The sequence below is a fragment of the Setaria italica genome, chromosome VI (assembly GCF_000263155.2).
Source record: "Setaria italica strain Yugu1 chromosome VI, Setaria_italica_v2.0, whole genome shotgun sequence".
Taxonomy (NCBI): Eukaryota; Viridiplantae; Streptophyta; class Magnoliopsida; order Poales; family Poaceae; genus Setaria; species Setaria italica.
Genome location: NC_028455.1, coordinates 33921579 through 33946156, shown reverse-complemented (window position 1 = coordinate 33946156; position 24578 = coordinate 33921579). Strand labels below are relative to the sequence as shown.

Below are 24578 nucleotides of genomic sequence, written 5' to 3'. Positions count from 1 at the left end.
GTTGAAAAACATGGGTCAAATGCTTTAAAATGTTGTTTCAGCTTCCATACCTCAAAAGATACTTTGTAATCAGGTATGCTGAAGATAACGTAGCCTTCTTACCCACCTTATCTGAAATGTTTATGCTTAGAATAGGAACAATAATCTTCTCGTGGGAAACTAGATAACATTTATGGTTTCATACCATGTGCACCATTTCTTCATCGATCTTTGAAATTTCAAAGAAACACAGAAATGAGCATCTTTAGGATACCTGTAGCTGTACGATATGCAATCTGAAGATTTAATTTCAGAAGCTAAACTGCTTAATTGTACGAGAGAACAGTTTTAACTGTTACTGTGTGCCTAATCATACATAAATGGGGACAGGGTTAGGCAGAAGTTGGACTGCCCAAGCAACATGTCACCTTCAGCACTTGAGGCAAGCACTAGGCAAAATTGTTGACAGAACCCACAAATTGACCATGGTTGACAGCACCGCGATCCACGGCATTTCTTTTCGTCGATTTGCTGTCACCGATATCGGCTCAACAACACGCGACCTCATGGATGGCCAGGCTGATTTTCATTCGGCGTATTTCAGATGAACTTGAGATCTTGTGGGGCTAATGCGATCAGATCGACTTAGTGTGATGTGATGTCACTTGTTCCTTGAACAGAAAGCAAGACTTCAAAATCTCGCAGAGAATAGGCGAGCGAGCAAGCAAGCTACCCATCAGCGGTTAGGTAAAGATAAGTTCTGTGGAGAAGAGCTGGGAAATGTTCAGCGTTTCCTCCATGGGAAGCCACCTCGGATTACCGAACCCTCACTCGGCAGTGTGACGTAGCGGCTTGGCAATTCGGCGTCACAAGTTTGCAAGGATTTCACCCACAAACACCATGCCAATGTGAACACCAGCCATTAGTGAAAGCTAAAGCCTGAAAATGCCCTTTTTTCCTTCTCCAAAGCGTGATGCATCACGTTTGCACCGAGCCATGGCCGATCCCCTTTTCATGTTGCTTTCTCAGCCAGTCCCCACACAAATGCAGCACAGTGCAGCCCACTGTCAATGCCTTTGGAGTGGGGTTTGAATGCCTCTGACGGCTGATGTGTGTATGGCGATCTTGGCCGTGAAGCAAGTCTCTGCTGACTCTTGGCCATCTCTGATCCATCAATCCACATTTCCACAAGGAGAGGATCAACCAGCAGTAGAAATGCCCATCAGAGCTAGTGGTAAATCGTTGTGATCTGAAATAACATCAACAATTCAAAAGCTAATCGCCTTTTTAAAGAAGGCAAAGAAAGAACACGGGATGCAAGGATCCAGCCAATGTCCTAATGGGAGGACAAATTAGGCCAGGCAGGGCCGACAAAAATTAGGCTGGTGCCTTTGTCTCAAGGGCAGCCAGAGCGAGGGGGGGATTGCCAGACGATCTGATCTTCTTCCCCAGCCATCTGCCAATCTACGGCACCGACATGGCGGCCGCACAGTACTGTTCGGCACAGATCAGGAAGATCAGGGAGGACATTCAGACAGTGATGGCCTGTCTGATCTTTTTCAGGTGTTGTTAGGCCTGTCCTCGAGGCCTTTAGGTCCTTCAATGGCCAGAATGAGATGGGAGCTGGGGTCATAGCCACCCGGAGTGCCAAGTGCAGTGCCTGCTTTCTCTCGTGCTGACCAGGCATCCATGTGGAGTGAGTCATCTGCAAATAACTTTGGTGCCCTGGGAGGAGGTGGAGCACTGAACTGGTGGCGCACCAATGATTCGGTTCAGGTCGGCAGCAGAGGAGCTCACGAGCAGTAGTTTACACGTGTGCTAAAATATGCTGTTCTTTGCAGCGCCAATGCCTGTGATCGTGCAGAGGCTCGCTCCAGACTACAGTTTCCTTAGTACTTAAGAGAAAGCTTCTGCGATTCAGGGCAGTAACTAACTTTTGCTTTTGAGAACACTATGGCCTATGTTGACGTCACTATGAGGGAATCTTTTTTTTTTGCGAATTATAAGGGAAGCATATGAATGTCATGCACATAGACATGATCATATGCATGTTGTTGCTTTGTTTGCATTTTCAAGTCTGGTAGGGTTCAATCTGGAAAATCCATTGGCTCTGGCTGCAACCTACACCATATGTAATGTTGTTGGCCAAATGCCTGAACAGCCAGTACCACTACGAACATGGAGAATGATGCAGGTACAAATGCAACGGAGATGCAACTGCCAGCGTCGCCAGAAGGCCAACCCGGCCCAGCTACCAACATGAAAAGCAAGCAAGAATTGGATGTGGAAATTACAATCTTGTAACTTTCCAACGATACATGGCATACATCAGTACATCACTCTTGTTATAACTGTTGTTGACAACAGTTTCTGTGAACAGATATATTTGTATCAAGACCACGATCATGGTCGGCTGTACTAACAGGGAACTGGGTTTGGCCTGTATGGAATCATCTATGCACTCACAATCAACATACAAAGTATACCACCTAAACTGTCAAACTGATGTTAGACTCGTCCTATCTGAACAACCATCGACCGAAGACGAATGCCGGTCATACGCTTGAGGGTCAAAGCTGAGATTTCACTTGGGTATTATGATCAATGTACCTTCAATGTCGCTGCTCAATCAATTCAGGTATAAGCCGGAGCAAGAACCCAAGCTGCTGCTGCGAGAAGGCCTGATGTGTTGCTCCGTCCACACCAGCACTGCTCCGGTTGAGGTCTGGTTTACTGAACCCCGCCACAGCATTTGAGATCTCCTCCACCTGATCAACGATGACGCCGTTTATGCCCATCAGGTACTGGACATAGACTGCTTCCCACACGTTACTGCATATGTATGTAACCAATATACACATGAAGTCTGTAAGATGATGATGAGCAAACTATGGTGGACCGACACAAGAAACACCATATGGATATGGCGCTTACTTGAGCTGCCCGTAAGTGAGAAGTGCAAGGTTGGATTCTTGTGCTCTGACGACTGCAGCAGGGTTCTTGAGAATGCCTCTGACGTCTGACACGATCCCATGCAAATCATGCTCTAAGCATACCTGAATGGCATTGTTCAGTGAGTTCCTTCTTGAATCATGGTGTTTGGATGTCCCTCCTTCTGTTAAGAAAAGTACCTAATGCAAAATATAGAAAAGGATGGAGATGATTATTCTGATTTCTGAATGTCAAAATGAATCTTTCTAGTATTATACCTAGCAAAATTTTATTCAATCAGACAGTAATTCTATCGTGCACTAGAACTGAATGCAAGTGTACACAAAAAAATATCAGCGGAGAATTGGTTCAGATAATCAGATTAGTTATAGTACTATCCACTTTGCAGCTATCTTGTGATTTTGTTTCCAAATAAAAAAAACTGACTGATGATTTAATATGTTAAACAATAATTGCTTGTTTGCAATTACTGATCTCATGGGCCTAATGTCTAATCAAGTAAAACGATGAGCCCAAGACATTCCAACATAATGCAACTTGTGTATTCAGAATAATTGATGGAGGTGCATCACAATCAGATCGTTCTTCAAAAAGGTGATGCATTAAGATTGATTGGAAGCATGCCAATGAATATACTGAACGTAGAAATTTTTACAACCAGTGAAAATAAGCTAGCACTACATATTGAGGAAACCTGACAAACAATTCAGACCTAACACAGAAGTTTCAAAGCATACGTACAGGATATAAACTTTGGAGCTCCCGTGTCATCATAGCCGCATCAGGATGGAAAGATGAGAAAAAAACTGGTCTATCCCTAGCATTCTGAAAAACAACCTGCCAAAATGATTCAACACCCTTATCGACATCAGTATCCATCTCTTAGTGTTGAAATGGATGTGAATAGAATGGAATGCAAATCAATTGTACTTCAATCCGAAGGGGAAAAGGCTGTACCTGCAATATAGCTTGAAGAGCACGTTCAAGGTCTTTCTTGTGATGGAGAACGTTGTCATCGAACTTTAGCTCAATGTTAAATCCCAGATGAGGACTGACACATTCAAAGACCTCTTGCAATGTGCAAAGGGAATCATCTTCTTCTGTACTCCAATTAAGGACTCTACCATCTCCTGTCCGTCTAAGTAAAGGCTTAGAGACCTGAAAGGCCAGTGCAAAGGACAGTGAATCAGTTAACCCCTTGAGCATGCATTCATGGACTTTTCATGAAAAAACCAATAGAAACAAGGTATGGCACCTTGCGAGATTCTTTTTGTGGCCCATATGAGAGGAATTCTTCCAAGAGAAGATCAGTTACACGCCTTTCATATACAGCCCCCTACACACCATGTATAATAGTCAGTTTTAAATAAAGAGTTCTTTCCAACAACAGATGGATAGGATGAACAGGATGAGTAAAAAGAACATACAATTCCTTGTGTTAAGATGAAGTCATCATGGAAGATTATTGGGCAGCCATCTTTTGTGACCTGTGAATGAGGTAGAGAGATTAGTGATTCCTTCAACAGATTAGTCTGGTCATCATAAATTCAGAGTCTCAGAGACAACATGGACAACATAAACTGTTCATGAGAAATCAATCAGGTGAACTACACTGCAACTCTTAAAATGGAATAGGCAAATAGTGCAGTCATAACACATATGCTTCTGTAAGCTGCGCATACCGATTTGACAGATGCTTCTTGTTGAGAATGCTCTAATTAATCATACCTTTGAGGCTTTGAGCACTGATTAGTGGCAATGGTAAGTATTTAAACAGAAATGCCTCTAGTATTTGGCATTGAACACCTTGAAATCCTGACATTCACCTCATGCAGAACTTCAGCACAAGAGAGCATTTACAATCAGTTCATCACGATTGTTGTCGTACAACTGTGGGTACCAATCATACTACTAGGACTCGACCAGAAGTTGCAATATGCTCGCACAATGCCATATCGGGGCACGATCTAATCAACTTCACAATCCAGTCCACACGCATGATTGCTTGTTTTTATTAGGCTAGCTACACCCAAGGGGCAAACGGGGATTGGTCATGAAGGTCGCAAGGAATTTAGCTGTCTAGTTGCATCCACTAGAGCACGCATCTCCATTATTGCGTCGAAGAGTGCCCACCCGCCCACATTTCTGATCGACCGCACTACCTACCAGCTACCAATGTAGCATCGCAATGCTCAACTGCAATCCAAAGCTAAACAAGCTCCAAAGCAACACCGCGCCAGCTGCACGTACCTGGACATCGAACTCGACGAAGGCGACGGCGGCGTGCGCGGCGGCGCGGCCGAAGGAGAGCAGCGTGTTCTCCCGCTCCCTGGCGGCCCCGACGCGGGCCCCCGGCGGAGCCCCCACCGCGTTCATCCCCATCCCGCGGTGGCCACCCACCACCATCTTCCCCCGCTCCGCCAGCAGCGCGAGCGGCAGCTCCCGCTCCCTCCTCGCCGGAGCCGACGACGGCGGCGAGGAGGACGCGCTCGCCGCGATCCGGCAGAGCCCCGCCGCCGCCGCGCGGGTCGCCGCCGGGAGGAGCGCCATTTTGACCCCAAAGCTCCGAGCGCGTGCGCGTCGCTCTCGCTTGCTGATTTGGCACGGCTGGCTGGCGTCCGGACCCATGCTTTTTTGAAACATTTTTAGACCCGCACCCGCCGCCGCCGGGCCGAGCGACGCGACTGTGACGGTGACGCCCCGCCGAATGTTCCGCCGCGGCGCGGGTTTATGCCGAAGCATATTCCGTTTGAGCTGAACGAATATTCTGTCTGGCGGTCGGCAATTTTGCTCCGTGGCGGGCTGGCGGCCGAGTTTGAGAACGGGCCGCAAAACCCCGAAGGTACGTGGGCCGTTTTGCTTGGTTGGGTCAACTGACTCAACTCGATGGGTTTGGCCCAATAAGAAGTGGAGACTGCTTCATCGGTCATCAACGAGTACAATAATACTACTAGCCGGCGGCCGCCGCCTCCCCAATTTTCCCCATCCCCTTTCTGCAAGCAAGAACAGAGCTAGGGTTTTAGGAGAGGAAGAGAGAGAGGCGCCCATGGATAACCCCGAGATGCAGCGATTCCTCCAGGTGAGAACTTGTTTCTCCCGCTCGTCATCCGGTGCTGGTAGGCGTGCGCTGTTGTTGTTGCCCTGGAAGGCGCGAGTTCTGCTGTATCTGGGCACATGTGGCTGTTGATTTACTCGGTCATTGATTTATTAGATTCTGGTGTAGTGGTCGGGCGTCGGTTCGTTAGGTTCCGATGAACTGTTTGTAGTTGTCTGCGTTAAGGTTTTGTGTGTAGGGGATGCTAAATTTCTTCGTATGATCACACTTTGTCGATGCAGTTGGTTGGGGATCTGAAGCCTCTTAAGATGTAGGATGATACAGCGGTGTAATATCCCTGGCTTGTGGCTTCTGCGCTTTTCGTTTGATTGGCCATGCCTAGTTCTTAATTTGTTCAGCTGTGCTAGATTCTTAATGTTGAGTTCTGGGTTTGTTCAACTTGTGTGCTAGCCTGCTTGGTGATGACTAGAGATGGTTATGAAGTTTAACTTTTTGATTGGAGGTGATACATGGTTTTATCAGAGTTTTCTGTTAGCACAGTAACCAATCATGCAATTTACCACTAGTTGCAGGGTGCAAACAGGCTAGTTTGCCTCCAATAAAAAAGTACTAGGAGCTCACCACTCCTAAATTTGATGCCAATAGGTCTACAGTCATAATAATGGATGATGCAGGCACCTAGAGCAAGCTTTGAAAATGGCCAACACGTTATAATAGTAATGAGTGGAGAGCTTTATTGGTTCCGTTAGTTTGGATGGTTGTCCTACCTAAAAACCTGAAAAATTAGGTTCCTTAGTACCTAATGAAACTTTCAATCAACCAAAATAGCTCTTGCAAATTAGAGACCTACAGTGAACTTTTTTAGCCATCCTCGATGTTGGTTTGCAGAATGTTGTTTAGAACATTAAAGATGTGTTAGCAAAAATAATGATTTTCAGGTGTTACCTTAAGATGGATGCTACTCCGTATAATTTAACCACTTCTGCTGTAAGAGATTAATTTTAGGCCTTCTTTTGGCATTTAGCTCATGTCCTGCTTACAGATGAAGAAACATAGCATATCACCTACTTAGACATGCTTGATGCCTGCTTCACTTTGGCCTCACTAGCTCTGTTGCTGTATCACCATTTCAGTCGTTTGATTCCTCTCATTTGTTTGTTTTTTTCCTTCACAGCAATCAATTAGCTTGTTAAATATTGGAATATGTTGCATGTTATAGCCTAAAAGAACCACAGCATGGTCTATCATTTCCTCTATCTGCATATGGGAATGGGATTGCAGTTCTTGATGCCTGTATTCAGCATTCATTGTTGGCATACATGTCCTTGGTTTGCTGCTCAAGATTACAAATTCATACTGTTAGTACTGATGATATATATTTCAAATTATATTGCTGCTTCTCCAAATACATATAGATGATGTTTTTTCATCTAAATATGTAAGAACATTACTTCACGACAGTGCATGCTTAATGTATCTCTTGTGCTTCATGAGTCAGGGTTCGGAAGCTAAAATACCCTGCATTTGCATGTTCGATTGCATTGCTTGCATGTTCAATTGCATTGCTTGTGTGCTTAGAGAAATCCAAATGTTCAGATTTCACATTGTATCCATATTTTCGCATGTGCGATTGCATTGGCCATACTTTCATCTGGTACAAGTCCAACATGGCATAGCAAGAAACAAGACCACTTTTTTGATGATGCTATCTCGTTTTACATTCGTTTAACCTAACCTCTGTCTCCTGTGCAAGAATGCATGATAGTAAAATTTGAACTGGCCTCGGCATTTTGTTATCTTCTGTAAATGAGTGGAAAATTCTTACCTTAATTTCTGTAACACTGCAGCAAGAGCAGCAGAAGGCGATGATGGGCGAGATGGTGGGCAAGCTGACAAGCGTGTGCTGGGACAAATGCATCACTGGCACCCCAGGAAGCAAGTTCAGCTCGGGGGAAACAACCTGCCTGACCAACTGTGCCCAGAGGTTTCTCGACATGAGCGTGCTGATTGCCAAACGGTTCGAGATGCAGTGAGGTGTCGTGTCGGCGCCCGTAGCTGTTGCTTAGTCATATGCCATTTAAGTTTCTTCTCCGAGCTTCCTACGAACCCTTTGAATTGAACGATGCTGGGTTTTCATCTTTTGACAGAGAGAGAGAGAGAGTCTAATGTACTTCCAAAGTTCCTGTATCTATTGCCTGATTGGGCAATATATTAAGGTGTGATTGTCCGATTGATCTGTTTGAAACTCAACATCCCCTGCACTGACTTGAACTGAACATGCTGCTCGTGCGTCCACCGAGTGACTATTTATATACTTACAGATAAAATCCACTCTTCTAGGTGTAGCATCATGACAATTACGACTTCAGTTTCATTTTCCTAGTAGGATTCTATGCAGATACAGAATATTTTGTTTTGATCAACCGTTCATACAATTCCAGGCTCCAGCTGAATTGTCTTATCTCTGAACATTATAACAGACAAAATGATCATGGAACAAATAGAAAGAAGAAAGCTTCACGGGCCAAAGCAATGCAATATTTGCCATTCGAAAGCTCACGGGGGCCCTGTAGAACTAGAAAGCCCACAGGGCCCATGACTCCCCAGATATTTCGGCCCCAAACCAACTAACCAGCCCCATTCGCCGATATAACACCACACCCACTCACGCGACCTGCGTCTTAAACCCTTATCACCTCTCCCCACCGCCGCGTCCTCTCCCGCATCTCCGCCGACTCGTCCCCTCCTAGGGTTTTGCTGCCGCCATGGCGATGGCGTCGCGCGCGCTCCTCCTCTCCCGCGCGGCGCTCTCGCCGCTCTCCTCCGCGGCCGCGGCCGCGTCGTCGTCCCACCGCCTCCCCTCTCTCCTCCGCCCGCTCGCCGCGGCCGCGAGCCTCCTCCCGGCGGCGGCGGCGGCGCCCTCTCCGGGTGCGGGGATACGGTGCTTCGCGACGCAGCCGGCCACGTCCTCGCTGCGGGACTCGTCCCCGAACTGGAGCAACCGCCCGCCCAAGGAGACGATCCTCCTCGACGGGTGCGACTTCGAGCACTGGCTCGTCGTCATGGAGCCGCCCCAAGGCGACCCCGCCAACCCCGACGTCACGCGCGACGAGATCATCAAGGGCTACATCGAGACCCTTGCCTCAGTCGTTGGGAGGTATCTAACGCCGGATCCATTTCTCTGTTTACTTCTTGCACTATGTACTATTTCTGTTGGGACCGATAAGATTGAGGCGATATTCCATTAATTGTTGTTTGAAATTATTGCTGGTTTGATCCGCTGCTGCTTGAATATTCATGAATCTCTAGGTATTATTGATTCTAGCAGCAGGCTTTATCAAGTTCGTGTTTAATGTAAATTTCTGTAGAAAAAAAATTGTTTGGTCTTTTAGTTTCTGTAAAAAGTATGATTGGGCCTATTTGTTGTTTCTCTGCCTGGTGTGAGCTTGTGTAGTTGATCTGCAGCCATGAAGCTTCTGGTCGATGGGATTTTTTATAAGCCAATTTAGTAAAGTTGGGATTTGAGCCTGTAATTTGGTCCAATTGTTCTTTTGTGCGGTTAGGTCACAGGAGTCTTCATATGTATGGTATACCAGTGTAATATCTGTGCAAGTTTTGGTCAAGTAAAATGCAGGTCTTGTTCATTTTGTCTTTACAGTGCATGCATCTAAAACTAATTCCATGTTTCAGTGAGGAAGAAGCTAGGCAGAAGATATACTCGGTGTCGACTCGTCATTACTTTGCGTTTGGTGCCCTTGTATCCGAGGAACTTTCTTACAAACTAAAAGGTATTTTTTATCTCATGAAGTGATATGTACTCCCTCCGTTTCAAATTATAGGTCGTTTTGGCTTTTCTAGCTAGATACATACAAACATCTATGCACCTAGAAAGCCAAAACGACCTATAATTTGGGACGGAGGGAGTAGGAAATTTCATCATTACATTCCATCTAATGTTCTTCCTTGGATCTTATGATTCTTCATCATTTGCAGAGTTGCCCAAGGTCCGCTGGGTTCTTCCCGATTCATACCTGGATGTGAAAAATAAGGACTATGGAGGTAATGATAACATGTTTCCTATCTTAATATAGATCAATAAGTCAAGGTTCTCTTGTTCAGGTCCAACAATCCTGCTGATTTATTCAAGGACAGCGGTATTTTTTGTGTTCTCTTTGTTGATTGTTGTACTTTTGTTGGTTGGTTGCTTGTTGAATATAAATAATGGTAGGATTTTGACATTGAGCTATTTGAATCTACATTATTTGTGTCAGATGTAAATGGCATGCCAAAGTTATTTGGTTGAACCCAAACTCCAGAGTGTTTTATGAAATTTTGCTTGTCTGCACTTAAATGACTTGCCTGTTATGTTCCCACATTTGATTCCCATAGCCTTGAATGATTTAAGGATATCACTGTCCAATCAGCTTAGGTGATACACATCTTGTATGTGTTCCTTCCTTCTCCTTGTTCAAAAATACCAAGACAGATTTAAGAGCCTAACTTGTAATAGCAGTTCATTGAAACCATTGTTTGTGATCAAATTGTTGGTGCTCATTTTTTAATGTCCTCCTGTGATAAGACAACTCATTGTATGAGTTTGAGCATATTTATAATTCTGAGCGTATGTTCATTTCTGTGATGACAATAAATGAACTGACCAGTTCCTATTTTTTTTGATATATTCCATTTCTGTTTCAGGAGAACCTTTCATAAATGGGGAAGCTGTTCCTTATGATCCCAAATACCATGAGGAGTGGGTCAGGAACAATGCTCGTGCCAATGAAAGATCTCGGCGCAATGATAGGCCCCGCAATTTCGACAGGTCAAGGACCTTTGATAGGAGAAGGGAGAACATGCAGAACTTCCAGAACAGAGATGTGCCTCCTGGGCAGGGTTACAACAGCCCTCCACCACCTGGCCAGAACCAAATGCCACCACGTGAAGGCCCTCCGCACCATGCTCAGGGCAACATGCCTCCGCCACCACCACCACCTCATGCAGGTGGTGCTCCGCCAAACTACCAGCAAGGTGGCGCTCCTGGCTACCCACAGGGGGGATACACCCCTGGTGGTGCTCCGCCCTACCAGCAAGGTGGTGCTCCTGGCTACCAAGGTGGACCTCCTGGGTATCAAGGCGGTAACCAAGGTTACCAAGGGAACCCAGGCCAGGCTTACCAAGGTGGCAACCCTGGCTACCAAGGTGGAGCACCAGGTTACCAAGGTGGTAATCCGCCACCCCCTTACCAGGGAGGCAACCCCAACACACCACCCCCGTACCAAGGTGGTGGCAATCCTGGCTACGGTGGCGGTGGCCCAGGCTACCCAGGCCAAGGAGGCAACTCGAACTACCAATAAGCACGACCACGAGCATATGCAGGCGCCCCTGTTCCAGAGTACTCTTTTGGAAAAGATGGTGGGCAGTAGTATAAATCGAACCCTTGTTGCCGTCTGATTTTCATGGTTTGTCGTTGCTGTATTCGCCTAATTACCCCATAATACTTGAACTTGTGCTTGGGTGTCGAACGATGTTTCTGGAAGTATGAAACTATGGATGATACTAGTATGTAACAGCTGCTCTTAATGCACTTGTTGCCCTTGTTTGCTGAACTAGGTAGTTGTCTTGTTATAATAAGCTTCATCTATCTGCTGCTGTGCCAACTGTTGTTGGGATGTTTGGTGTGATAAATTGGTTGGCTGTTTAATCAGTTTGTTACTGATTATGGGATCATTTGGTAGGGATGTGGCTGTGGTTGAAATAGCTGTGACTGCTCTGGTGGAGTGGCTTTTCTGGTAGAGATGAAGTTATTTTGGAAAGTGTTTGGCTAAACGGCTTCTCATATATCTTAAGGAGTAACTGTGAGAGATCAAATGTTCTATATATCCTTAGCTATGTGATTTGGATGTACGCAGGAGTATATGTTTGCCCTCAATTATAATTTGATTTCTCGTATGAAATGAAAAAAAATAATGAATAGAAATTAGATTAACCAATAATGAGTAGGTTGGTATATATAATTAACTAATAATTTATATGTTATTTCATTTAAAATAAAATCGATTAGTAAATATATGATTAGATCAATAATTCTTTCCTTTTTTTTCTCTTCATGTTTTTCTTCTTTTTCATGCCTTATCCATTACTCATGAGTCATGGCCTTATCCCGTCATCATCCTTCACGCCAGGCTCTGCTTCTCACTCCTGTTCCGCTTTCATTGTTATCCGCCTGCTCGGGTGCTGCTGCTGTTAATTCGCCGTCGTAGTTCCATTCTCCCAGCTGGGTGCTACTGCTGCTCCTTCATCGCTGCCCCCAGCTCGCACCCACGCTGGGCCGTGCGGCCACGCTAGTGGCTGACGGAGCGCGTGGATGTGCTCAAGCATAAGGCTGCGCCGCGCCTAGCCCTCGCCCTCCTTCTCCATCGCCGGCCACGGGCCGCATCTACCCCACGCGCCATACTGCTTCCCCGTTGTGCTCTTTCTACACCGCGCACCGCATCTCCGCTGCCGCCGCGCTTCCTTGGCATGCACAGTTGATGAGCATCGCTCGGGCGGGGGCATTTTTGCCGAGGATCTCAGGAGGTGGGGTTGAAGCTACGGGGACCTTTTTTTTTTTTTTTTTTTTTGACCTCCTCTCCGTCGGAAGGCTACAGAGAGCGGTTTCGCGGGAGCTTCGACGGCGAAGACGTGCCAAAGAGGGCCTATTTCTGCTAAAATTATGTAGTTTATGGTGATTCATTCAGCGTTCCACTCAGTACACGAGGACCAATCCCTGTTCAGATAAGTGAAACTTGCGCTGCATAGGGCCCATCGGCTAGATAGGTACTTTGTAATTCTCGGCCCAGGCCCAACTGCTGTGGACCTCGGTCCACGACCCTAGAAAACATCCGGGCCCACCGCCCCAGCTGCGCCTGCACTGCCCCAGCCAACTGCTACGCGCACCCCGAGGCCGTCCCCGTGCGCGCGCGGAGGCGGAGACACAGGCCAGACGAGAGACGACACGCGCGCACGTCCCAACGCCAGCCAACTCGAGAGCGAGGGGGAGAGGAGGGAGAGCCCACCCCGACCTAACCCGAAGACCCCCTCCTCCACCTCCCACCCACCTTTCCCCTCCTTCCCTCCCTCCCCCACGCTCCGCGCCCGCCCCGCGGCCCGCGTCCGGTCCGACGCCGCCGCACGACTCCGCCCCAGCGCCCCTCCTCGCCGGGGGACGTCGCGCCACGTCGCGTCGGGGAGGCCTCGCTCGGGGGGAGGGCTTCGGTCGGTTGGCCGGTGCGGCCGCAGGGGAGGAGTACGGGGGGAGCTTGATCTAGGGCTCCTTCCCCCTGCGGCGGCGGGATGTACGTGCCGCCGCTTCCCGGCGACGCTGGTGGCCGCGGCGATGCGGCCGCCGGCGAGCAGCCTAGGGTTTACCAGGTCTGGCGGGGAAGCAACGTAAGAAATCGCTACCCGCCCCCTCCTCCTCCCTTCATCTGCAGTGATCTGGGAGGCGTTTTTGCAATTGTAATCTGTTGGTCGAGCCTGCGGTTACTGGCTGGATTGCTTGGGCAATTGCTTGATTAGGCGAAATTTAATGGGCCCGGTTCATGTTATTGCAGTAGTTCCTGTGATGCAAATTGGGGGATACTGGCTGGAATAGAGGGATTCGCGTGCTTACATTGTGTTTTGGTATATTCGGTAATCAGGAAATGGTTAGTTGTTGAAGTCCTAAACTATTCTGTGAGCTCTTCCTAAAGGATACACCAATCGTTCACATAGTTATAGCCTGCCATTGAGGGGAATTCTTAGCATCACGCTGTGTTCGTTGTTTTTAGTTATATGAGAAGAATCTTCTGTGAGCAAGGCGTTCAATAAATTTCAGTTGGACTTTGTTTTTTTAACTCATACTTAGTTACATGAGAAGAATACTTTTGTGAGCAGGGCGTTCAATATTCAATTCAGTTGGACTTGTTTTTTTAACTGATACACTGGCCACAATTTAACGATTTCATTGGCCTGTGATAAATAGTGGATCTTCTTCACGTTGCCCGGCTGTAACTTTGAAATTATTTATTCATTTTTTATTTGAAAATGAAATTGGCATCTGTGCGAAATTCGAACGATAAATCTTGCTACATGATAATTTCAATTCAGGTCATGGTTTCTGAGTTCCTTAGTCCTCACGCGAACTATACTCAGCCTTTGTTGTACCCTGATCCCTTGGTCGGCATATTGCCAGCAAGGAGGAAACCAGCAAAGTAAGCAGGTGGGAACCACATGAATTCACTGGGTCGGAGCATGGTCCATCAAAATCAGACTTCTAGTTCTATGGTTTCTAATTTATATGTTTTGGTGTTTCCGGTAGTTAGGAAATGGTTAGTAGTTGAAGTCCTGAACTATTCTGTGAGCTCTTACCATGTCTGAGATGTGGGCTACCAATAGGGGGGGGGGGGACACACATAGTTATACCCAATCATTCACATAGTTATACCCAACCATTGTGAGAAATTCTCAATGCCATGCTGTGTTCACTGTTCTGAGTTATAAGAGTAGAATACTTCTGTGAGCAGGGTGTTCAATAGATTGCAGTTGAACTTATTTCTTTTTTACTGACACACCAACTGCAATTTAACGATTGCAATCGCATCGATCTGTAATAAATGTTGGGGTCTTCTTCGTATTGTAGTTGGGACTTTGAAATGATTTATGAGGTTTTTACATGAAAATGAAATGGGCAGCTGTACAAAATTCGAACGATAAAGCCTGCCTCATGACGATCTCAATTCAGGTCACTGTTTGAGTTCCTCATATGAACTATCCTCAGCCTTTTGTTGTACCCTGATCCCTTAGGTCGGTATATTGCCATCAATGAAGAAACCAGAAAAGCAGGTAATAGGCTGGACCTGTAGGCAGGTAGGAACCACACGAATTCACTGGGTCAGAGCATGGTGCATCAAGATCAGACCTCTATGGATCTACACCATTTGTTCTTTACATGTTTCAAATCTTCGGTTACAGTTTTGTAGCTTTTCATTGATCATTTGGCCTTGTTCAAAACTGACCCTTGCATCTACCGGAGGATCAACAGTTGTTCTGGCCAATGCTAATATTTTCATGAACAGTAGCATCAGGATATATTATTTTTTATTCCGTGTACTTTTGGGCTTTGGCTTGAAAGTATGGTTTTTTCACAAGTTTGAACTGTAGTAATCATAAGTTGTCATTGGTCAAGGGCATACTTCTGTATCTTTGATAGCTCATTTCCATTTTGGCAACCCTTACCAATCTGAACTGTGAAAATACTATGCTTTTTCTTTATTTTGAGTTCTCAACCAAATATGGGATATTTGCCCCACTGCCTATCTAGTGGTCCATTCTGTAGTTAGCTAACGGAGTCAGAGTGAACACAAGGTTTTCCAAAAAAAGTGTCTGAATTTATGCGCAAACAAGTATTTCAAGTTTACTGTGGTTTCTTGTGACTGGGTTTTCGAACTTCGTTGACGGCATCTCACAGTTCTCTTTGCTATTTGCAGGAATTCTTCTTGCAGGGAAGATTCATATTTGGGCCTGATGTGAGATCTGTGTTTCTCACTATGTTCCTCATTATTGCACCTGTGGTTGCCTTTTGTGTGTTTGTTGCAAGGCATCTCATGAATGATTTTCCCGATAGCTGGGGCATCTCAGTGATGATAGTGGTGGTTGTCTTCACCGTCTATGTAAGCATACTACTGCCATTGCTAATACATATATTTACTACATATCATAAGCAGTTGATCCTTAGCCATTACTTATCCCCTAAAATGACACTTTTCTTGTGCTTACTAGTCTGCACTTTCATTTAGCTCACTTAGCTTGCTGATGAGTTTCTACGTGTCCTTTTTTCAAGGAAATCTGCATTTTACAAGGTGCACAAGTAACTGAACTTCTTTTCTTTTTCTAGGATTTGACGCTGCTTCTTTGTACCTCTGGTAGAGATCCTGGTATAATACCTCGTAATACTCATCCTCCTGAACCTGAATCCATTGATGGGGTCAATGAATCTGGAGGTCAGACTCCACAACAATTTCGTTTGCCTCGTACAAGGGAAGTTATTGTAAATGGAATCAGTGTAAGGGTCAAATACTGTGATACCTGCATGCTGTACCGACCACCTCGGTGCTCACACTGTTCTATTTGCAATAACTGTGTGGAACGTTTTGATCATCACTGCCCGTGGGTTGGCCAGTGCATAGGACTGGTAAGTTATTCAAGATTACTAGCAGTTTTTATAGGCGTCCTTATCATAGAAGCTTCCTGTGCACGTATACTTGAATTGATATTCTGAGTTACTCTTTCCTGGTACCTTTTTTGTTTTTTTAGAATTCTCTTGACAAATTTTCTAATTTTTAAGCCTGACCATCAGCTTATTTGTGCAGCGTAATTATCGGTTCTTCTACATGTTTGTATTCTCGACCACATTACTCTGCCTGTATGTATTTGCCTTCTGTTGGGTGTATGTGATCAAGATTAGAAATGCTGAACATTTGTCAATTTGGAAGGCCTTGGCGAAGACACCAGCTTCAATTGTTCTGATTATCTACTGCTTTCTTTGTGTATGGTTTGTTGGTGGTCTGTCTGTCTTCCATTTATATCTGATGAGCACCAACCAGGTAGGTGTTGGTTCATTCTGATTGTTGTCTCCTTAACGCTGCAACTGCAATTCAATAGCTAATCCTTTACCACATTTCGTGTAGACAACATATGAGAACTTCAGGTATCGCTATGATCGGCGCGATAACCCATATAACAGAGGTATTCTGAACAACTTCCTAGAGATATTCTGCACTGCTATTCCCCCTTCCAAGAACAATTTCCGGGCAAGGGTCACAGTAGAGCAAGGGTTGCAACAAACGCGCTCACAGTCTAGAGGTTTCATGAGCCCCAACATGGGGAAGCCTATTGGAGATCTCGAAATGGGCAGGAAGCCAGTGCCTTGGGACGAGCCAAGGACAGCAGCTGACATCAGGGACTTGGAAGCAGGCCTTGGTGGCATGTTTGAGGAGAAAGAGGGCAGAATAGCCCATGCATCCCCAGATATGAGCAGAGATGAACTTCCAGTAGAGTTTGTGGATGGCCGAGCTGGCATGCATTCGAGGGAGTCAAGTTGGGTTCGCAGAGGCACAGACGAATTTGAAGCCTCCATGGCTGCCTTTGGTTTGGAAGCTGACGGTGGCAACAGCGTTGCCCGGACTGGCACACATTAGCCCAAAAAACTGAAAAAAAAAACTACGGTGTGTTTCAGTTGTGCGTCGAGTGGGTGTTTATTGATCATGTCTCAAAGCGAACTGCCATGTGTTATCCACGTGTGCCAGGTAACGCCCTGGATCAGTGTAATTGTAAGCACGCTTGCTGCTGTGTGTCTCATCCCCTGGTAGCGCATCGGAGCCCAGCTGCTGTTGTTTGTTTGGTGTTTTAAGAAAGTAGCCGACGAGCTTAAGCTCCCGCCCGGTTCGGATGATGTGTATCTGTATATAACTAAAATTATCAGGTTGCAACAAATGCTGTGTTTGGTTTGCCACGCCCTTTGCCTTACTGTGGTCATCCCGGTGCCATTGATGAGTAGCCAGCTTGGCTCTTTGTATACGATCTGCTTCTGGAACTTGTGAAGCTCGCTCTCATTCTGGTTCATACAGGGTGTGCTAACCCCATTGTGCATGCATGGATAATCTTAAACGGTGGTGTACTTCTTGTATCGTATGATTCATTCTTATTAGTAGAATAATGTATTAAGTGGGATGGCTTCATCCTGAATGGGTTAGTATAATTCACCCAATCAAAAAAAATATTATTATTTTGAATGTTTCATACATGTTTCATACATGAACCAAATGATAAACACACATCCATGGTACTCTGTCATTGCATTGCAATTTGCAACACTGGGCATGAATGTTACAGAAGAATCTTTTGCCTGTGTGAGTTCAAGGGAAAGTTGCACATGATTGATAGGGGAACTGTTTGCATTGCAGGTCGCTAGTTTGTATGTTGCGTGGCGGGCGGGCAAGTTGGTTGCCGGGCGCAGTCTCTGCTAGGAGTAGAATGCAGATGCAATGCCACAATTGACTGAAAAGACTTGTGGGCTTGCCAATCACTGAAGAACGCTGCAATCAGCCAGAGCTAATGAAATGAAACAAAAAATGGGAGACGATGCACGGCCTCAACAATGTGCTCTGCCATTTTTTGTAAATAAAAAAAATGAACTTGCAGCAGGGTACCCATGGCCGGACAGACTGAATTGCAACTGGGTAAACGCACTCGCTGTGCTCCCACTCCCAGAGTCCCAGTAAGATTGGGCCAATAATTGTACTAGTAGCAGAGCAGGCACCAGTGGATTCGATCGATGTCCTCCAGTCCTGCCCGGCCGGCCCGGCGTGCCTCGTCCAGTGAGGCCGGCCGGCCGTCAGCGCCGCTGCTGCCGCTGCGACATGTGGACTGGATGACCGACCGTCCAATTATTGATGGGTGGATGTGGGTCGACATGCTGGACGCAGCTCGTCATCGCACTCGCAGCTACCACGGCACGGGGGTTGCTAGCTAGCTCGTCGTCGTGGTGGCTTGGATGTAGGAACAGGATCGGCTGGAGGAGAGGCGGATTGCATCATCATCTGCATGCAGTGCCGGCGGTGGGTGGTCTCCCAGTGGTGCACTCGGCCGTCACGTCTGATCTGATCGGGTAGGTGCGTCCGTGCGTGCGTGGTGGCCCTGGTGGGTGAGGTCGCCTACATCTGAGTGATCCAGCCGCCCAACGCGAGCCCCGTACCTGTACGTACCATGCACCGGCCGGACAAGCACAAGCTATGGCTGGTTGCTTGCTTTGGCCGCCGGCCGGCCGGCCGGCCGGAGCGAGCCGATAGAATAATACTGGACCAGCGCCCGCGGCCGACCACACCGTGCCGTACCTGACGATCATCGATCAGGACCAAAGACGCGCACGCATGCCATGCCATGCATGATGGATGCAACATTGCAACTGAGATGAACAGTACAGATGATGGTGGCTAGGTAGCTAGCTATACGCAGCTGCGGATCGGTCGACCAATGCAAGGTGCGGCTGCATGCATGCAAATGATGATCTATATGGCTGCCAATGCATGCCCTCCAGGCTCCAGCTTGAGACGACACAACGGTGGATTCGGATATTAACTTTCCTCGCCTCGTGCACTGAGTGTCGTTGTCGTTAGGCCAGTGGTTTCATGCTAGTTTCATTAGCATTAAATTTTATGGCACATCATTTTACAGGATCATCAGATAAGAGGAAAGTCCGTTTTAATAACGGTACAATGAAAATATTGGTGGTTTTTGTTGCTTTATCCACGATCTGGACAGCTTCATTATTGGCGGCTAGCAGCTAGACCAGATAGGATGGAGCAAATAAAACTTGCATGTTTCATGAATCTTGGGCATGTTCGCTTCAGCTTATTCAGCCGGCTTATCAGCCATCAAACAGTGTTTTCCTCTCACAACAAATCAGCCGTTTCAGCTTTTCAGCCGGCTTATAAGCTGAAGCGAACAGACCCCTTTCTTTAATTTGCGATCGATGATGTTTCACTACTGCGAGACGCGCACACGGGAACGAAGATTCGCACGACCCCGGTGCAGATTGCACTAGCCTACTACAACAGACACACCTTAGCTTGCTAGTGGCAACTGGCAAGAGGCGTGCCTAGGGCATGCAAAAGTGGGGAGGCAGCCTAGTCACAGCCGATGCGTACGTTGAAGCACACACGGCAGGTGCCGCAAGTAGTGAAGTGCGAAGCGAAGCTAGCTGGACTCCGGAGTGAGCAACAGCTAGCTGCCGCTACACTACAGCGCCCAACAAAGCAGCAGCAGGTAGGCAAAGTGACCAACTAGCTAGCCAGGCGCGCAGCTGCAACTTGCTTGCACGCGGCGCGGCCGGATCGGGGATCGGAGTTGGGCGCCGCTCGATCCGGCCGCGACGCACCAGCAGCAAAAGCGATGGATCCCCCAGGATATGCGCTGGGGTGCTTGGCATGGCTGGAATCGAAGCTGGGGTTTGCTACTATACCACCATACCATACCGCCATACTGTGCACACTGTTTTAACTGGTGAATTGAGTTGCCTATACGACAGGCCTTGCACTTTCTTGTTCCCCACGCATGATTTCCACCCTTGTCTTTTTCCACGGTTTTGGTGCTCGATATATCATCCCCAGCCACGGCGACGAGACCCGGTCGGCCGGCTGCGAGGGTCCAGGTGGGACCCACATGTCAGCCAGATCAGGGATGCAATGCAAGTGGCGCCATCAAAACCTTGCCACCCTGTTGCGTTCGTGAGCCACCATGGAATCGATTGCATGCAGTGAGTGGCCACGTAGCAGTAACGTAGCGCATAGTGTTTTGTACACGTAGCAGTGCTCTCCGCGTGAAATACGGACCACGCGATTCATGTCAATGTCGTTCCATGACAATGCAATCAGGCCCTAAACGGAACAAGGAATGAAGGAAGAAGCTTCCTCTCCTTTGCCTTTGCCGGGGCAGACAATGGAGAGCAGCATCGACAAAATTGCCTGCCTTTTCACCTTGGCTTCATTCTCTCTATATTTTTGGGGGTTTTGGAGGCGTACATGCATGTCCAAGTCACCCAAGTGGCCGAAGACTATCGCTACCAGCAAAATAAAGTTTGATAGCGAGATTACTAAGGACTATGCATGCATGGGATTCAGTTACTACAGAATATATATTCCCGCCGTACTTTTCATCATCCTTTCTTTCCGATTAACGTTGCAAGCGCTCGCTAGTATGAGCTGAGCTACAAAGCCTCCACCTAGCTTTTACAAGTGCTTTAATGGAAAATCGCCATAAATCTAGGTTAAAATTGCCACGATGCCTTGCCTGCAGAGTCTCTCCTTTCTTTTTCACCTTTTGAAATCCGTTGCCAGGGTGCCAGGTCGAGTGGCTAGGGCTGGTACAGTCAAGGACACATGCTAAAAACCACATTTCAAAAAGGCACTTCTGACACAGGATTTTTGCTAGATATATGTGATTAGCTGTAAGGATTGTATAGGTCGAGATTCTAATTGACCCACTCCTAAGTCCTAACACTGACAATGACAGCATTCTACCTTAACCAGAAAGTGCCCCTAGATACTCTTATTGGAAAGCACAACCACCATTGATACCAAGCAGATGAATCTAGTGATAAGCTGTTTCCAACACTGTTTATTAGCCACTTTGAAAGCTTTTCCTCGGGTGCTCTAAGAGAAAGTGTGCTGCCATGAACTCTGCAGTGCCCATTTGAAAGATTTAATGATGATTTGTCATTCTAAATAACCTCCACGTCGATTTATGTCGCCACTTGTGTAAATAACACCTGGGGCCATCTGCACTGATGCCACATGGGCAAAGGTGACTTGACAAACAATCGAAACCCAAGGCAAATCTGCAAATACTGCTTCAAAGCATGGGAGGAAATCATGCGTTCGAGGAAATACTGCTTCAAAGTAATGCATGGGAGGTATATGCACTCAAGGAGACATGCGAAACCACATTGCAAAAGAAATTTGTAGCTTTATATGTGACATAAAGTTGTGCTTTAGGATATGTACAAGTACCAGAAAGAAAAATGTTAATTGACCTATTCCTAATACTGACAATGACAGCATGCATGCTAATGTATACTCACCGGAAAAATGGCTCAGATACTACCTCATTGAAAAAGGACAACCATTGACAGTTTGACACAAAACATATGAATCTAGAAATAAACCCTCACCACCATTTGTTAGGTTAGATTGTATCCAATCCGACAACAACAATTTTTTTGTCGAGCTCTAAGAAAAAGTGGGCCACCACAAACCCGTAGTGCATCATATCATAGGAAAAAATTGTATACAGTCCTGTTTTATGTCTATACGAACTTTTTTAAAAAAAAAACTTTTGAAGTGGAGGGGAGTATATATCCTGTTCCCGTGTGATTGGGCACTCCACGATTGGCAGGCTCGCCTAACAGCTCTTGACTAGACGACGCAACTACGCTGCATGCCCCCACCACATGACACCATCACCCATCACCAGCTCGGCCACGTACCAACACCACCTCCTGAAACCTCGTACACGCAACAGCAGCATTGCTCGGCCTGCAATAATGCATGGATCCATCAATGAATCAGTCAGTGCCCTCATGCAGCTGCTCGATCAAAGAAATATGAACAAAACCAGAGCATGTAAGTGGCCACATCGGCCGCACCACGCCGTCGTTGCAGGGATAAGATCACGCACGAGACCTGCAAAAATAATGGAGTTGCGCTGCTCAAGACCCCTCTAGCTACTCTCTAGAGGCCTGGGTCGCCGATCCGGAAGGGAGCAATGGCTAGGTCAGCAGCGCGTCGGCATTGCACCCTGAATCTCGGTGACCGCAGATGCAGTGCAGGGCGAAAGCTAGGGTTCTCTGGCCGTCCGGTGTCGATCGCCTCCGATTCGGAGGAGGAAGAGGAGAGCCATGCATGCTTTGATTTTCTGGGTGTGATGGCCGCACGGTGGCCGTGCTCCCGTCCTCCTGTCTGGGTCCATACCTGCAACTGCGAATGCAAGCTGGGGCTTGTAAAATTCAGAGAAGAACCCAACTGGTGGTCGTGCCATCATCTTGTCTGAATCCCGAGTAGCAGAGGAGGAGCCAGACCACCGAGATGGCGCGTGACATTGCGCCACTGAGCTTACACAGAAGGGCCCAATATGTGTGTGCTGTCCACTGTTGCAAATGATCAGGCAGCCTGCTCTGAGTTTTCGGTGCCTAATTTGCACTACATACAGTAAATCAAGTGCTCTGAACTCTGAACTGAAGTACAGTTTCCTGATCATGTGTAACTAACTGTGTAAGTGTATGTAGCTGCATGTTTCAGCAAAATTCCCGGGAAATTCACGCGTTGTTTCCAAGCATGCCATGATCTGATGATCCTCTCCTCCAAACTAAAGGTTCTTGGATTCGATCCGCCGGATGCGGTACATGCACTTAGCTAGGTAGTAGCTAGGATAGTGGCCCTGATCCTATCCCAGGCCGGTAACATTGGTCAACTTGTGTTGTGTTGCGTTGCGTTGCGTTGCTGGGGATACACTGATCATTTCATGCACGATGGCTCGGATGCATCTGCGAGAGAGACATTGAGATACGGGTGTGTGTGCCGTTCTCACTGGACGATGCTGCCGTGGTGCTTGCAATGGCAATGGTGCCAACAGGGTCAGATGCGATAGAAAGGGTAAAGGGAAAAGGGTCCCCTAATCGATCGCCTCCCAGTCCCAGGGCGCCACTAGTGGTAAAATTGGCTGCAGGCATCGGCCCAACCACCCAAGTTGCCCCCGCGCTGAGCATCTCTTATCCCACGCCGGAACGATCTGTTCATCATCTTCAGCAAATTAATGGGTACAGCATTACCACCCCACTACCCATGGATCTACCAGGGTTACTTGCAGCTGAAGAGTGCTTCTTGTTGCATTGTATCTGTTCATGGTTAATGCAGGTCAATTAAGCCACTGTCAGGTAGTCTGTCTCTGGGTCTGATAAGCAAGAAAAAAAAGGAGCTATAACCTAGGCACCTGGATTCGAGTTGAAAAGTAATCGGAACCTTGGTGGTTAGATGCACCAACAAGTTCACGAGGAGTGAATTTGACTTATTGTTAAAAAAAAGAGGTGATTGAAAGTAGGCACCTAGATTCAAGTCAAAAGTGAGTTCAACCTGGGTTGCGATGTATAGCCACATATCCCAGCCAGCCAGTTCAGCTGGACGTGTTTGGCATCGAGTTAGTGGAATGGAGTTGAAAAAGTTGGAGTGAAGTGCTCCCAAACACCCTCCAAGTCTTGATCATGGAGGTCTTGATCTTGGGTTTCCGTGCAGCTCAATCTTTCGAGCCATTTTGGCAAAAGAAAGGTAGTGCCGATTCTTTTCGGCTCGTGGGGTTTCTGAAACTGATCGCGGTTTAACCGCTTGATTGGGCCATGATTACGATGTCTGCAATCTGCATTGACTTATTTGAAGCAGCTAGCTGTAGTGGCCCAGCTGCTGATGATTGAGATGTTCAGCTGGCTGTTCTGTCACTTGGTGGCTATAGAGTTATGGTCTTCTGGATCCTGCAGATTCTAAATCCTCCCCGTTCTAATACGTACTTCTCAGGGACCAACTTTTTCTGGTCAACTTGCATGCAAATGTCCCAAACTGAATAATCACAGGCAGCACACCTTTTTCAAAGAGGTGTGCCTCCAGCCGGCAACTGCAATTTCAACCCCAGGATCCGAAAATGAGACAAAGCTCTAGTCTCAAAGAGAAGAGAAGAGAAAAGACCCAGTACTGAATGTACTGTGAGATGTAAAGTGAATGTACACTGAAATGTCTGCAGCACAACGTACAGTTGCTGTATGTGTATACTGAATTATACTTAGATGTTGTTGTATGTATTACTGTACTATTAACAAGGGAGATCCTGCTTGATCATCATGGTGACTGGAATGATCGCCCTGCTTCTTTTCCGGCAGTGCTGTTCTCCATTCATGCCAAGTGCCAAAAAGGTGACTGGAATGATCATCCTTGCTTCCTTTCCTGCAATGGCATCAAAGTGCAAAAGATGGCCC

At 46.8% G+C, this 24578-nt stretch overlaps 3 protein-coding genes across 3 annotated transcripts; 2 read left to right on the top strand and 1 right to left on the bottom strand.

The window, feature by feature from the left end:
* Positions 1-2241: 2241 nt before the first annotated feature.
* LOC101769804 (glycerophosphodiester phosphodiesterase GDPD1, chloroplastic) lies at positions 2242-5567 on the bottom strand. The gene is made up of 7 exons (XM_004973963.3): positions 5182-5567; positions 4359-4418; positions 4187-4267; positions 3889-4089; positions 3673-3768; positions 2914-3110; positions 2242-2811 (listed from the first exon to the last, which is right to left on the bottom strand). The coding sequence occupies exons 1-7, from the start codon at positions 5557-5559 to the stop codon at positions 2592-2594; spliced, it is 1233 nt and encodes a 410-aa protein (XP_004974020.1). The 5' UTR covers positions 5560-5567; the 3' UTR covers positions 2242-2591.
* Positions 5568-8662: 3095 nt separating this feature from the next.
* On the top strand, positions 8663-11595 carry LOC101769399 (multiple organellar RNA editing factor 8, chloroplastic/mitochondrial). Its single transcript, XM_004973962.3, has 4 exons — positions 8663-9143; positions 9677-9774; positions 9980-10045; positions 10685-11595. Exons 1-4 carry the CDS (start codon positions 8752-8754, stop codon positions 11338-11340), a joined length of 1212 nt encoding a protein of 403 aa, XP_004974019.1. The 5' UTR covers positions 8663-8751; the 3' UTR covers positions 11341-11595.
* A 1479-nt stretch (positions 11596-13074) lies between these two features.
* Positions 13075-17516, top strand: LOC101768998 (probable protein S-acyltransferase 7). The gene is made up of 5 exons (XM_004973961.4): positions 13075-13414; positions 15493-15675; positions 15900-16196; positions 16375-16608; positions 16693-17516. The coding sequence occupies exons 1-5, from the start codon at positions 13319-13321 to the stop codon at positions 17200-17202; spliced, it is 1320 nt and encodes a 439-aa protein (XP_004974018.1). The 5' UTR covers positions 13075-13318; the 3' UTR covers positions 17203-17516.
* The last annotated feature ends 7062 nt before the right edge of the window (positions 17517-24578 follow it).